General features: G+C 54.1%; 1 protein-coding gene across 1 annotated transcript in view; it reads right to left on the bottom strand.

Annotated features, from left to right (window-relative positions):
* Positions 1 to 43: 43 nt before the first annotated feature.
* Positions 44 to 15657, bottom strand: part of CCMA1212_006837 (Tyrocidine synthase 3) — a gene marked incomplete at both ends in the record, with an annotated part of 69496 nt that continues 53882 nt past the window's right edge. Inside the window, 2 exons of the mRNA XM_073704032.1 lie at positions 44 to 6948; positions 7009 to 15580. Coding sequence (XP_073557274.1) covers positions 44 to 6948; positions 7009 to 15580 — 15477 coding nt within the window. The remainder of the gene's footprint in view (positions 6949 to 7008; positions 15581 to 15657) is intronic.

The following is a 15657-nucleotide window of genomic DNA, read 5'->3' as shown; positions in this document are numbered from 1 at the left end:
AGGTCAAGAAAGACTAAAAGACCCAATACCCAGACTCGAATCCTCAACCATGACGCTGGAAAGTGTCCGCCCGACGAGGCTTCGCGAAGCCATCAGTCGACGTCTGAATGAAGCCGACCTTGATGAGATAGCGCATGCTCATCTTAACAGCCATATGCCACTGCTCGTGCTCACTGCCCTCAACCTCAATGTCTTGAGCAGACCGAGGAGAGCCAAGGTTGCCAAGGAAGTGCTGCACCGGCCATAGAGGATGCTTGTCACCGACTTGGTTCATCGATTCCAAGGCGCGGTGAGTCCATTCACCCAAAGGAAGAGGCTCGCAGGGAACGTCGAGCTCCTTGTTGATGAGATCCCAGAAGACTGTTGCCGGCATGCCGCCCGTGACACTGACGTAGGGAGCAATGCCCTCCTTTGTGTAGAGTTGGCTGAGCACGGACGATGCCACGGTGTCGACGTCGGAGATGTAGACCCAATGATCCTCGGGCTCAGCAGGATAGACTCCAAGAGAAGCGGCAGTGGAAACAATTCGCCACAGCACGTCGTCTACGTTGGCCACACCAGTCTCGGGAGATCCAATGATGCGACCGGGCTTGAGCGTGGAAATGCGGTTTTGGTCAGTCGGGAGAGTCTTGATGACCTCCTGGATGATCCCCTCGGAGACGAACTTGGTCTGGATGTAACCAGTGGAGTTGTTGAGATACTGGCCCAGAGCAGTGCGGTCGGCGGTGGGATCGGACTTGATACCTCCGGAGACGAAGACGAACTTGGGGGAGGCGGGTGAGGTGACGGTAGCTTTGAGGAGATCCACTGTGGAATCAACGTTGGCGGCACGCATCTTGTCGTAGTCGGCGTTCCAGTTGACAATGGCACCGTTGTGGATGATGGCATCGATGTTGTGGTTTGTCTGGCCGGCCAGGCGAGCCCATTGCGAACTGCTCAAGCCCATGCGCTTCTTGCCCAAGTCGCCACGCCAAATCTCAATCTTGCTCGTGTATTCTTCGCGCCACCAGCCGGCAATCTTTGCAGTGTCGCGGATGCGGTCCATGCCGTGGTCGGCAGACTTGGATCGTACGAGGGCGATGATAGATGCGATGGACTCGTTGCAGAGGAGCTGTCTGAGAATCTCCTGACCAAGGAAGCCAGTGGCACCAGTCAGGAAGACGATGGCTTGCTCAGGCAGCTCGGTCTTGGGGTTGACAGCGGTATTAAGATCACCAGAAGTCAGAACAGAGCGCGTGAGAGAAGAAATCTCGCCGTTGATATCGACGGCTCCTAGTTCTTCACCGTCTTGTCCGCTGCGTTCGCTGTCGATGTGCTTGGCCATGTTTGCAATCGTGGTATGCTTCGAGTTGAGCAGAGACATTCCGAGCGAAACACCATACTGATTAAGGATAGCCTTGGAAATGGTGACAATGCGGATAGAATCACCGCCGAGGCTATAGAAGTTGTCATCCAAGCCGATGGTCTCCGCAGGAAGGTCAAGCGTAGAGGCCCATTGGTTACGGAGCCAGAACTCAAGATCGGTAGAGCAGTCGCGGAAGGGCAAGCGCTGGCCGGCGAGGTACTTTGAAAGATCGTCCGGCGTAAGGTTGGCAATGGACGCGAGAAGCATCTTTCGGTCTAACTTGCCGGCAGCGTTGTGAGGCATGTGGTCGACGGGGATAAGATACTTGGGCACCATGTGGCTTGGGAGGGTAGAGGCGATGGTGGTAGCAATGTCGGAGAACAGGTCACGGAGTTCGCTGGTGAGCTCCGTGAGACGAGTCTCCTTGGAAGCGCTCTCCTTCTCTTGATGCGAGCTGAAGCACACAAACGCGAGGAGAGATTCGCGGCCGGCCTTTCGAGTGATGTCGACGACAACGTGTTCAATGGAGGCATTGGAGCGTTTGACGTGGTACTCGATTTCGCCGAGCTCGATGCGCTGGCCGCGGATCTTGACTTGAGTGTCCTTTCGGCTGACATACTCGATTGATCCATCTGGAGTGTAGCGAACCAAGTCACCGGTCTTGTAGAAGCGGCGTTCACCAACGTTGATATTCGACGGCAGCCATTCTACTTCTTCGACGAATGACTGTCTCGACTTCTCCTTGTCGTTGATGTAGCCTCGTGCTAGAGATGAACCCTGCAGCAGCAACTCACCAACGCAACCGATAGGCATGAGGCGGTTATGGTCATCGGGATCGACGATCCAGAGGCCATGGGTGAAGCTGCGGCCGACGTTGGTAACTGATACCTTGACTGACGACGAATACGTGTTGTTCGTCGACCCGACGCAACCCTCTGCCGGACCATAGCCGTTGTGAAGGTCAATCTGGTTGGCCCAGGTGTCGATGATTTCTTGAGAGGGCGCTTCACCCATGAGGATGACAGTCTTCATATCGGGAATCTGCTCCGGAGAGAGAGTCTTGATGAACGTTGGAGTCAAGAAGGCGTGGTTGACACGAGCCTCACGGATGAAAGCCGCAGTGTCGTGAACACGTTCGTGCTCTGTGGGCACGCAAACGGTAGCACCGACCACCAGCGCAGTGAAGATTTCGGCGATACAAGCGTCGAAGACGAAGTTGGCGAATTGCAGCGTCCTGGTGTCGTCGTTGAATGAAAAGGCCTCGCGTTGTCTGAGGAGCGCTGCGGAGATGGCCTTGTGGTCGACGATGACGCCCTTTGGCTTACCGGTTGAACCGGATGTGAAGAGGACATAGGCGGCATTGTTGGGACCCGACTTGACGAACGACTGGTCGGCGATATCGATTGTAGAAACGAAGGAAATCAGAGACGGCGACAGCTCAATCATGTTTCGAACCATGCCCTGAGAGTCTCGGGCGGTTGTCGGTGACCCAATCATGAACTGGGCGTTGACTTCGTCGATCAAGGCCTGGCGCCTGCTTGCTGGGTAGGACGGATCCAGGGGCATGAAGACACCACCAGCTTTGAGAATACCCATCATCGCGACAATGGCCCAGATCGACTTCTCGAAGCAGAACGGCACGATGGTCTCGGGTCGAACACCGAGACTGCTGAGGTAGACTGCAAGCTGAGTTGTCACTCGATCAAGCTTGCTGTATGTCATGCTTCCTTCGCTACTGTACAAGGCCTGGTGAGCAGGTCTGCGAGCAGCTTGCTCCGAGAAGAGATCGTGGAGAGTGGTGTCTGAAGGGCCATAGATTTCGTGGTTCCACTCGAGCTGCTTCTGGAGGTCCCATGAACCAGCTACCTTGACATCGCCAATCGACGTCTCGTCTTGGGCGACGAGCTGCCTGGCAACGTTGCTGAATTGCTCAGAGATGGCTGTGGCGTGGAATTCGGTCAGAGCATTCGAGTCGTAGATCAATAGCAGCTCGATGTGGCTATCCATGATGGCAATTTGAAGGACCAGGGGATAGTTGGCAAAGTTCTGCATCGATTCCTCGGCAGAGCTCTCAGAATCGCCGGGCAGTAGGATGATGTCCGTGTCGGCCGTGGACTTGTCGTCCGCAATCTGCTGCTGAGCAGGTTGGATGACGAGCAAGCTTGAAAAGTCGCATGCTTGCTTGGCCTCGGGACTCAGTGTTGCGATGTTCTGGAGACCGAACTGCTCATAGGCGACCATCTCCGAGGCCTGAGTCTGGACGTCTTGCAAGAACCGCGACGTTGGCTGGCCTTGATCCAGACGGATTCGGACAGGAACAGTGGCAAGCATAGGACCAGGCATAGAATCCAATCCAGGAACTGGCGCGTGGCGGCCTGAGAGTGTAGTGCCGAAGCACACGTCGTCGACACCGCAGTATTGCGCCAAGACGATGGACCATGCTGCCCTCATAATTGTGGCCTTGGTGATGGAGGAGTTTGTCAGGCGTGGGAAGTCGACAGTCTTTCTCAATATCCGCGTCACATCGGCCTTGGCCTTCGAAGCAGTCAGCTGCTGGTCAACGGCAGGGAATGAAGCCGGTCTGGCATCGTGGAGTTGGCGTCTCCAGTATGCTGCAGCCTCGTGTTGATCGATGCTCGTCGTGTATTTCACGAAGCGGGCAAAAGGCTGCAGAGTTGGCATTTCAGTGCCAAAGTAAGCGGCGTAGAGTGTGCCCATGATGAGCGGGTGAGTCCAACCATCATACACCGAGTGGTGAATGTGCCAGGCAAAATAAGTGCTGCCGCCATCTTCAATCAGAGCATAGCGGCAGAGACGAGAGCCATAGCCCATGTTGAAAGATCCGATCGCGTTCTTCATGTAGGACTGCAGCGAAACGCCCGTGGTAGGCTCCCACAGTGACTTTGAAGTGTCCTTGATGACGGCTTGGATAGTGGTGTAGCCAACGAGAACGATGGATGTTCGAAGGTTGTGGCAGACCTCAACCGTCTTGTCCCAAGCTGCCTTGAATCGCTCAATGTCGACGTGATCAGGAAGACGGTACACATAGCGGGCTGTGTAAGAGCCCGGCTGCTTGACTGACAAAGCCATGAGGCCTTCCTGAAGCTTGGTTGTTGGGTATGCATCCTCAATCGACTGACCAGCAGAGAGGTTGCACTGCTGCTCAATCTCGCGAGTGATGGCATCGCTCTCAGAAGGCTGAATCATGCTGAAGGGTTCAGCCTCGTAGGCATCACTAACGTCACCCAGGTGGGCCGATGCAGCAACTGAAGACAGTCTGGGATCGGCAAAGATGGTAGCCACGGTGAGTGAGACGCCATGCTCTTGAGCCAGGGTGACCAAGTGAATGGCTGAAATGGAGTCACCTCCGATTTGCAAAAAGCTGTCGTTTTTGCCAATGTCTTCTGCTGGGATTCCAAGGATTTGGGCCCAGAGGTCGCGCAGCTTGAATTCCATGTCAGTTGTCGGTTCGACCTTGTCTGCTTTGCTGGGAGCAAACGTGGCGAGCTCCTCGGCAGACAGGGAGCTTGCGAGAGTTCGCAGTTGCTTCCTATCGAGCTTCATCGACGTGATGAATGGCATGTTCCGAACGGGTAAGACAAGGCTAGGCATCATGAAAGCAGGGAGCACAGCCTTGAGGTTGTCGAGGAGAGCAACGATGGCGGCACGGAGACTGTCACTTGGCTGGATGAGGTTATCAGAGAAGCTGGTAGTCTCGTCGTCGTCGTAAGTGCCTGCAAATGACACAAAGGCAACGAGGGCTTGTCCTGCTTCTCGAGTGATGATGTCCACAGCGGCATGCTCAATATCGGGAAGAGCTCGCTGGACATGGTATTCAACTTCGCCGAGCTCGATACGTTGGCCACGAAGCTTGACTTGAGTGTCCTTACGGCCGAGATATTCGAGGGAGCCATCGCTGCAGTATCTCACCAGATCACCAGTTAAGTAGAAGCGCTGAGGACCAGCGATGACTGACGACAGGGAAGCGATCTCGGTAACGAATGAGCTCCTGGTTCTCTCTGAATCATTGATGTATCCGCGGGCAAGGACATGGCCTTGGATGGCGAGTTCACCAACGCATCCGACTGGAGTCAGTACGTGATGGTCGTGAGGCTCGACAACCCAGCAAGAACTGTTAAACGCCTTTCCGATGACACGAGGTGAGTCTTGACTGGAGGAGAATGGGTGCCATGTCGCGTAGTTACAGGCCTCCGCAGGTCCATAACCGTTGATGAGTTTCACGCGACCGCACCAAGCATCAAGTATGTCCCTACCAGCAGGCTCACCACCAAGTACCAACGTCTTGAGACTCGGAACCTGGTCAGGCGTAAACGTGCGGACAAAGGAAGGCGTCAACATGGCCGTGTTGATTCGAGCCTTGCGTACGAAGCCTGGCGCATCCTGCAGACGTTCGACTTCGTCTGGAATACAGACGGTACCGCCAAAGGTCAAGGTTGCGAGAATCTCACCCAAGCTGCCGTCAAAGATGTAGTTGGAAAACTGGAACACGCGGGACGCAGGGCTGAGCTCGTAGACGCGGCCGTAGCCGATGGTGCTTGTTGTCAGAGCAGAGTGTTCCATGACCACACCCTTTGGTTTGCCGGTTGAGCCAGAAGTAAACAGCACATAGGCTGCATTTGATGGGCTGGGGCGCCTGGGTTCGACGAGGGTCTGGCTGGGAGCAGATAGACGAGCCATGAAGTCGGACGAAAGCTCGACAATGCGAGGAGCCATGCCAGCGCATGAGGCAGCGGCTGACGCGGATGCAATGATGATCTGGGCGCCGACTTCCATGACGAGGGCCTCGCGGCGGTTGATCGGATGCGAGGGGTCCAGGGGAACAAAAACGCCTCCCGCCTTGAGGATACCAACAATCGCAACGACTGCCCACATGGACTTTTCGAAGCAGAACGGAACAATTGTCTCTGGACCAACGCCCAGCTGGCAAAGATGGCTAGCTAAGACGTCGGTTAACCGGTCAAGAGCAGCATAAGTCATGCTACCTTCGGACGAAAAGATGGCTTCATGGTCCGGATTGCGCTGGGCATTGTCGGAAATCAAATCGTGGACACAGGCCTCGATAAATTCTGGAGCGCTGGCATTCCAGCCGAGGACTTGCTGAAGATCCCAAGAGCCTGCAATGGACAAGGTGCTGAGAGTTTCTTCGCTCTGCGTCAGCAGCTGCTGCACAACATGGTCGTACTGTTGTGAGATGGCCTGGAGTTGGTGCTCAGACAAGACGCTGGGGTCATAGATGAACATCAAGTTGACCATGTCATCGTATACGTGACACTGAACGACCAGAGGGTAGTTGAAGTAGTTCTGCAGCATCTCTTCCGCGCGAAGGAGTTCGGAATCGGCAGAGACCAAGAGGGCCTCCTCGGAGCTGTCGCCAGTTGATCCAATGTGCTGGATAGGCTGAACGGCCAACAAACTGCTGAAGTCAACGGCATCCTTGAATTCGGCGCCCATCTTGGAGATATTCTGGAGGCCAAATTGTTCATACTCAACCATTTCCGAGGCTTGGATCTGCACGTCATGGAGGAGTCTGGCTACCGACTGCTGTGTGTCAAGGCGGACGCGGACAGGCACAGTAGCAACGACTAGACCTGTAGTAGCTTCAAGGCCAGGGACGGAAGCATGGCGGCCAGACACAGTTGTACCGAAGCAGATGTCGTCTGAGTCGGAGTAGCGGGCTAGAACAATGGCCCATGCCGTTCGAAGGACAGTCGCCTTGGTGATGGATGAGTTCGTCGAGCGAGGGAACTCAATGACCTTGTTCAAGAACTGGGAGGCAGGCTTGACAGAATCGGGACCGATAACGTCCGTGGTGACTGGGAACGCCGCCTTCTTAGCTCCCGAGAGCTGCTTGGTCCAATAGCTGACAGCAGCCTTCTCGTCAAGGTCAAGAGTGTACTTGACAAAGCCAGAATAAGGCTGCAAGGCGGGAACCTCAGCATCGCGGTAGAAAGCATTCAGTGTGCCGAGGATCAGAGGCAAGCTCCAACCATCGAAGACTGTGTGGTGCACACTGAGGGAGAAGAAGTTGTCGCCAGTCTCCTCGTCTTGGATAAGAGCATATCGGCAAAGTCGCGATCCATACTTCATCTCAAGGCTCTGAGAAGCGCGGATGTAAGACTCAAGGTCGTGACCCAGGCCAGAGTCCCAGGAAATGTCATCCTTGACAACGACTTGAACGTGCTTGTTGTCTACAAGAATGATCCGAGTGCGCAGGTTGCTGCAAGCCTCGACAGTGCGTTCCCAGGAGGTCTTGAAGCGAGCAACATCGACATGAGCGGGTAACTGATAGACGTGCTTGGCGATGTAGGATCCAGGTTGCTTGATTGCAATTGCCATCAGACCCTCTTGCAGGCTTGTGCAAGGGTAAGCATCCTCAAGGGCAAGGTAATTCGGCAGATTGCATTTGGCTTGGGCCAAAGTGGTCAACTCTTCGATGTTGATACCGGGTAGCATGCTGAAGGGCTTCACGTCGAAACTCTTGGCGACATATCCAACCTTTGCCGAAGCTGCAAGAGAAGAAAGTCTAGAATCCGCAAAAATGTTTGCCACAGTAATGCTGATTCCGGCTTGCTGTGCGGCAGTCACCAGGTGGATAGCTGAGATCGAGTCACCACCAATCTCCAGGAAGGCATCGTTGCGTCCTATATCACCAGCCTCGAGCTTGAGCACTTGTGCCCACAGATCACGGAGCTTGAATTCGAGCTCAGACGTAGGCTCGACCTTTTCTCTCTTGGATGCCGAGTAAGCAGTGATGTCCTCGATGGAGAGGCTGTGGGCAAGAGAAAGTAGCTGCTTCTTGTCAAGCTTCATGGATGTGATAAAAGGCATACAGCGAAGTGGAAGAATGATGCTTGGGACCATGTATCTTGGTAGAGAGGCTTTCAGGCTCTCTCTTAGAGTATCGAGCAGGGATCTCATGGACTCATCCGCAGCGAGGAGGTTCAGAAGCAGGCTATCCGCATCCCATTGGGCGTTTGCGATGTCAGAGAACGAGATGAAGGCGACTAGGAAGTCACCGGTGTCTTTGTGGATGACATCAACGGCGACGTCTCGCACGCTCTTGAGCGACTGGGTGATGTTGTATTCAATTTCACCCAGTTCCAGACGCTGACCACGCAGCTTAACCTGGGAGTCCTTTCGTCCCAGGTATTCGAGTTCACCATTTGAATTATAGCGGACCAAGTCTCCTGTGAGGTAGAATCGCTTAGGCTCGTGCAGAAGAGAAAGCGGAAGAGAACCAATTTCGCTAACAAAGGATTGCTCCGTCTTCGCTTTGTCATTGAGATAGCCGCGAGCCAGAGCGTGACCTTGAAGGACTAGCTCGCCTGTGCAGCCTATAGGCGTGAGGATGTTGCGGTTATCGGGCTCAACAACCCAACAGGCACCGTTGAATCCGGATCCGATAATACGAGGAGACTCGGAGCTCGATTTGAAAACGTGTGTAGCGGCGTAGTTGCAAGCTTCAGCTGGTCCGTATCCGTTGTACAGAGTGACGCGGTCAACCCACATCTCCAAAGTGCTCTTGGAAGCAGCTTCGCCGCCAAGGACAAGAGTCTTGAGATGCGGCACCTGGTCGGGTGTAAAGGTCCGCACAAAGGACGGGGTCAGCATGGCCGTGTTGACCTTTGCCGTGTCCATGAAGGCAGGGGCACTACCAAGGCGTTCGTCTTCACTGGGTATGCAAATCGTTCCACCAAAGGCCAATGGACCAAAGATTTCGCCCAAGCTACCATCAAAGATATAGTTGGAGAATTGGAAAACTCTCGACAACGGCGACAGGTTATACACCTTGCCATATCCAATGGTAGTCGAGCTGAAAGAGCCGTGCTGCATAACAACGCCCTTGGGCTTGCCCGTCGATCCAGAGGTGAACAGGACATATGCCGTGTTCCTCGGTCCAACCTTTGGCAGGATCCTAGGGGTTACAGAGGCAGCAAGCCTAGCCATGACACTGGGTGACAGCTCAACAACGTGCTCAGCCATTCCCTTGCATGAAGTGAGGGCGCTAGAAGAAGCTATGAGCACGCGAGCACTGACTTCCTTGACCAATGCCTCGCGACGGCTGGTTGGATGCGAAGGATCAAGGGGCACAAACGCGGCGCCAGCCTTTAGGATCGACAAGATCGCAATCACCGCCCACATCGATTTCTCGAAGCAGAAGGGCACCACTGTTTCGGGGCCTGCGCCTAGAGAGCTCAGATGAGTGGCGAGGATATCGGTCAGGTGGTCAAGTTCACCGTAGGTAAGGCTGCCTTCGGATGAGAAGATGGCCTCGTGGTGTGGGGAACTCGAAGCATGCTGGGAGAAGATATCATGAAGACATGTGTGAACAAAGTCGGGTTTCTTGCTGTTCAGCTGCAGAGCTTGTTGAAGATCCCAAGGCCCTGAGATGCTGACATCACCTAATGGCTCGTCGCCTTGGGCAAGTAGCTGTTGGACAACGTGATCAAACTGGTGCATCAGGGCGTTCAGCTGTGTCTCCTCAAGGACATCAGTGTCATAGACGAGAACCAAGTTGACGTGGTTATCCAAGAGGTGGCACTGAATAACCAGGGGGTAAGAGAAATAGTTTTGCAGCATGTCCTCGGCTTTGACATGGGGAGAAGCAGCAGGAATAACGATGGCACCCTGATCAGCAGGATTGCTGCTGTCTGCACTCATATGCTGCACGGGCTGGATAGCCAAGAGAGACGTAAAGTCGCAAGCATCCTTTGCATCGGAGCCAAGTCTGGAGATGTTCTGGATGCCAAATTGTTCGTAATCCACCATGTCATTGGCCTGTGTCTGAACGTCCTGAAGGAAGCCAGAAAGAGGCTTTTGCTTGTCGACACGAATACGAACGGGAACAGTGGCGACGACCAGACCTGGCATGGCCTCGAGACCGGCCACATTGGCATGACGACCAGAGACTGTGGTGCCGAAGCACACATCATCGCTATCAGAGTAGCGGGCTAAGACGATAGCCCAAGCAGCGCGCAGAATAGAGGCCTTTGTGATGGACGTCTTTGACTTGGGGAAGTCAATGGTCTTGTTGACGACACGCGTTTGAGATGGGCCTGATTTATCGCTAGGTACCGGGAAACTTGCGCGTTTGGCACCTTGAAGCTGCTTCTTCCAATAGTCTGAAGCGGCGCTGTAATCGAGCTCACTAGTGTACTTGACGAAAGCTGCATATGACTGCAGAGAAGGAAGCTCAAGATCGTAATAAGCCGCAGACAAGGTACCCATTACCAATGGAAGAGACCAACCATCAAAGACGGTGTGGTGGATGCTGAAAGCAAAGTAGTTACCGGTCTCTTCCTCAATGAGGGCATAGCGACACAGACGCTGGGCATAGGCCATTTCTATATTGAGCGTTGAGCGAGCATAGGTCTCGAGGGAAGTGTTGACGGTATCATCCCAGGCAATGTCATCCTTTAGCAAAACTTGGATCGTGATGCCGTTGACGAGGATCATGCGTGTGCGAAGGTTGGCACAGCTCTGGACGGTACGCTCCCAGGCAGTGCGGAATCTGGAAACATCGACGTGGTCGGGGAGTTGATACACATACTTGGCAATGTATGATCCGGGTTGCTTGATTGCAAGGGCCATGAGACCTTCCTGTAGCTTTGTGCAGGGATAGGCATCATCAAGTAGGTCATCCCCAGAAAGATTGCACTGCTCCTTGGTAGCCTCTGTGACGAGATCCTTGGTAAGGGGCTCTCCCAGGAGGCTAAAGGGCTCTACTATCGTGGAGACACTGCTGTGATCAGAGTTGGCTGCAGCTACCAGGGCCAGCTTCGAAAGGCGAGGGTCGTCAAAGATATCCTTGACCGCAATTGATATACCAGCCTCACGAGCATTAGTAACGAGCTGGATGGCGGTAATGGAATCACCACCAATCTGCAGGAAGCTTTCATCGCAGCCAATCTCTTCCTTAGGCATGCGCAAGACGACAGACCAAAGCTCCTGCATACGAGCCTCCATTTCAGTGTCAGGCATGCGCTTGACGCCGTTGCTCAAGGAATACACGGCGTGGTCTTCTTGGCTAAGCTCAGAAACAAGCTTCTTCAGCCGGTTCCTGTCAAGCTTGGTGGACGTGATGAAAGGCATGTAGCGGCACGGAATGAAGAGCGAGGGCACCATGTAGCGAGGCAGCGTGACATGCAGCTGGCTGACCATGCTGGTGAGCTGTCTCTGAAGCTCTTCTGTCACAGGCAGGAAGATGTCTTCGTCATCCGACTGAGAATTGCCGGCAGTGCGCGTCTCATCAGAGAAGCAGAAATACGCGATAAGCCTCGTGCCGGCATCGGTCCTGAAAACGTCGACAGCAACTTGGCGAGCGTCTGTGAGGCTGCTGCGGACGTGGTGCTCGATTTCTCCAAGCTCAACACGTAGACCGCGAATCTTGACCTGGGTATCCTTTCTGCTAGCGAACTCGAGGGTACCGTCAGGGTTGTATGAAGCTAGATCGCCGGACTTGAAGAATCGTGACCAAGGAGTCTGGTCTCGGTTTGGTGCCCATTCGGGTAGCTCATACACCGTGGAAGCCTTGGTGCGTTCGACGTCGGCAAGATACTCCCTCAAAATCGTTGGGCTTTGAATGACAACTTCGCCAATTGTGCCGATAGGAGCAAGCCTGGAGTGATCCGTGGGGTCTACAATCCAGCAGTACCCTCCAATCGGGCGACCGATCGTTAATGGCGATTCATCTAGGCTTGTGAACTCGTGTAAGGAGCTGACAACGCAAGTCTCTGCAGGTCCCCAACCGTTCCACAAGCGGACCTTGGTACACCACGTAGTGAACACATCGCGTGGAATAGCTTCACCAGCCAAGAACACAACGTCAACTGTAGGTACTTGCTCTGGACTGAGGGTCCGGATGAAGGACGGCGTCAGCCATAGAGAGTTGATTCTGTGCTCGGCAATGAATTCTTTCAGACCATTCATTCTGGTGTGCTCAGACGGAATGAATATGCAGGCGCCAGATATAAGCTGGACGAAGCCTTCGCCGACAGACATGTCAAACACGTACGAAGCAAACTGGAGGGCCCTGGTGTTTGTATTCGGCCCCATTCGCTTCTTGATGGCCGTCTGACTGGTTGCAAAAGCACCGTGTGTCATGACCAGACCCTTGGGCGTACCCGTAGATCCGGAGGTGAAGAGCACATATGCAGCATTGCTGGATGAGACCGAAACCTGAGGCTCCTTTTCACCGAGTCGGACATCAATCTGCTCAAACAATGCGGGAGAAACTTCAACCACCCGTTCAATGATATGAGATAGGAGGCTTCTTGTTGTGTCTGATGTCAGAGCCAACGTGGACCGGGTCTGGGAGGCAACCTGGCGAAGGCGCTGCTCAGGGTGTGATGGATCCAGAGGAACCCACACGGCTCCAGCCTTGTTGATAGCAAGCACAGAGACCCAGTGCCAAACCGACTTTTCGAAGCAGACGTGCACAAGATCTTCAACCTGGACGTTGTGCTCGCTGATGAGATAGTGGGCTAACCGGTTGGCCGCTTCGTTAAGCTGGCGGTAGGTCAACTGTCCGTCCCAGGCCCAGACTGCTGGCAAATCAGGAGTCTCCCTGGCTTGTGCTTCAATGAGGTGATGGATGCAAGTATCCATGATCACTGGGACTTCAGGGTTAAAGTCCCTGGTTCGTTGGAGGTCCCAGTCAGAAGCAACGGTCAGGTCGCCTAGCGTACGTCCCTCGTCTGCAAATAGCTGCGAAGCCACATGGTCAAATTGATGGCACATCGCTTCCATGGATGCCTCAGAGAGGACGGAAGAGTCGTAGGTGATGACCAGTTCGATGGAGTCACTGAGGAGATGGCCTTGGATAACAAGAGGATACGAAAAGTAGCCTTGCATCAAATCTTCAGCCGAACTGCCCTCAATGTTGGCAGGCAGAAGCAGAGCAGCCGATGAAGCGTCAGAATCACTAGGCGTGCCGTTGTTTCGAGCATCCAAGTGTGTTCGAGGCTGAACAACCAGCAAGCTCGTAAAGTCACAGGCATCCCTGAAGTCGGGGCTGATCTTTCCAATGTTGGTCAAGCCGTACTGCTCGTATGGCACCATCTCGTGGGCCTGACTCTGAATAGCCTGGAGGTACTTGCCAATCGGCTGGCTCCGATCCAGACGAACACGCACGGGAACAGTCGCGACCACAGGGCCGGGCATATCCATGAGACCAGATACTGCAGCCTGTCTGCCGGAGATTGAGGTGCCAAAAGTGACATCGTCGGTATCGCAGTAGCGGGCCAGCAGAATGGCCCAGGTGGCCCGCATGATCGTGGCCTTTGTGATGGCAGCATTCGCCGAGGAGGGGGCTTGGATCGTCTTGGTGATGAGGCGAGTGGTTGCCTCGGACGCGGATGTTGGCTTAGATGGCGGATAAGACGCCCTGCTGGCACCTTGCAGCTGCTGAGTCCAGTAGTTGATGGTTTCATCAGTCTTGATGGCTCCAAGATACCGAATGAAACCGGAGTATGGTCTCAGAGCGGGCAGCTCTAGGCTGTGATAGGCACTCTGGAAGGTGCTCATAATGAGACGGACTGTCCAGCCATCGTGAACCGCGTGATGGACTGTCCAGATGAAGTACTTGTCCCCATTTGCATCATTGACCAAGGTAGCCTGAGAAAGGTGAGAACCGTAGGTCATTTCCGCCATCTGGGCAGCTTGAATAGCGGCACGAACATCCGTGTATTCTTGAGGCTGCCAACCGGTCTCCCCCTTGACAACTACCTGTGTGCATTTACCATTCAGGAGGACGAGTCGGGTGCGCATAGTCGGGCATAGTGAAACAGTGGTCTCCCAAGCGGCCTTGAAGCGAGCAACATCAACGTCTTCAGACAGCCTATAGGCATATTTTGCGATGTATGAACCCGGCTGCTTCACTGAAAGAGCCATGAGGCCCTCCTGGAACATCGTAACCGGGTAAGCATCTTCGACTTCCTCGCTGTTTGTCAGGCCACAAAGTCGTCGAACTTCGTCACCAATAGCCAGCTGGCGAATAAAATCTTCAACCAGTTGGAAAGGAGTAGCGTCGACGGATGAAGTCTGCTCGTCTTGTCCGATCTCGCGAGCCTTGCTTGCAACAGCCGATAAGCGCGGATCGTCAAAAATTTCCTTGACTGCGAGCGAGACACCGGATTCCCTGGCAGCGCTAACCATGTGGATGGCAGTAATGGAATCGCCACCAAGGCCCAGGAAGCTATCGTCACGACCGATGGATTCAACCGGCACACCCAGCAGTTCAGACCAAAGCTTCTGCAAGAACACTTCCATTGGCGTTTCCGGAGAGCGTTTCTTACCACCCAGGAGTGAGTACTGGGCTATTTGGCTCTTGTCTAGTGAGCTTGTGAGCTTCTTCAGCTCATTACGATCAAGCTTTGTCGAGGTGATAAAGGGCATGTAGCTGCAGGGGATGAACATGGTCGGAATCATATACCGAGGCAACGAAATGCTGAGCTGGCCAACAACGGCTGCTAACGTCGACTGCAAATCTTCGCTGAGCGGCAAGAATGGGCCGTCAGAGACATCGCTGCTGATGCCAACCGTTCGGGTATCATCGCTGAAGCACAGATAGGCCACGAGGTTGGTACCGTTTTCGCCCTTGTACACGTCCACTGCAACCTGCCTGGCCAAAGGTAGTGCCTGTTGAATATGGTGCTGGACTTCTCCAAGCTCTACACGTAAACCACGGATCTTGATTTGCGTGTCTTTACGAGTCGAGAATTCGATCGTGCCGTCTTGATTGTAATAGCACAGATCGCCGGACTTGTAGAACTTGTTCCAGTGTTTGGAGTCAGGGCGAGGTGCCCACTCGGGAAGGTCATACACTGTAGAGGACTGTGTTCGTTGAAGGTCGGATAGATACTCCCGCAACAAAGTCGGACCCTGTATGACGACCTCTCCAAGCGTTCCGGTCGGAGCTAGGCGACGAGGATCTTCCGGATCAACAACCCAGCAGAAACCACCAACAGGCTTACCAACCGTAAGGGGCGACTCGTTGACCGATTGCCACTCGTGAAGCGTCGAGAACACACACGTCTCGGCAGGCCCCCATCCGTTGATCAAGCGGACCTTGCCAAACCAGGTAGTCAGGACATCTCGAGGAACGGCCTCGCCAGCTAGTAGGACAAGATCCAGGCCCGGAACTTCAGCAGGGTTGATTGTCCGAATGAATGAGGGTGTAAGGAACGCCCAATTGATGCCCATATCCCTGATGTACTGGGTAAGGCCATTCATCCTCGTATGGTCTGACGGTACACACAAACAGGCGCCTGTAATAAGCGGTGCGATGATCT

Source organism: Trichoderma ghanense, assembly GCF_004382785.1.
Source record: "Trichoderma ghanense strain CCMA-1212 chromosome Unknown scaffold_8, whole genome shotgun sequence".
NCBI classification, from domain to species: domain Eukaryota; kingdom Fungi; phylum Ascomycota; class Sordariomycetes; order Hypocreales; family Hypocreaceae; genus Trichoderma; species Trichoderma ghanense.
This window is presented reverse-complemented; position numbering and strand designations above follow the sequence as displayed.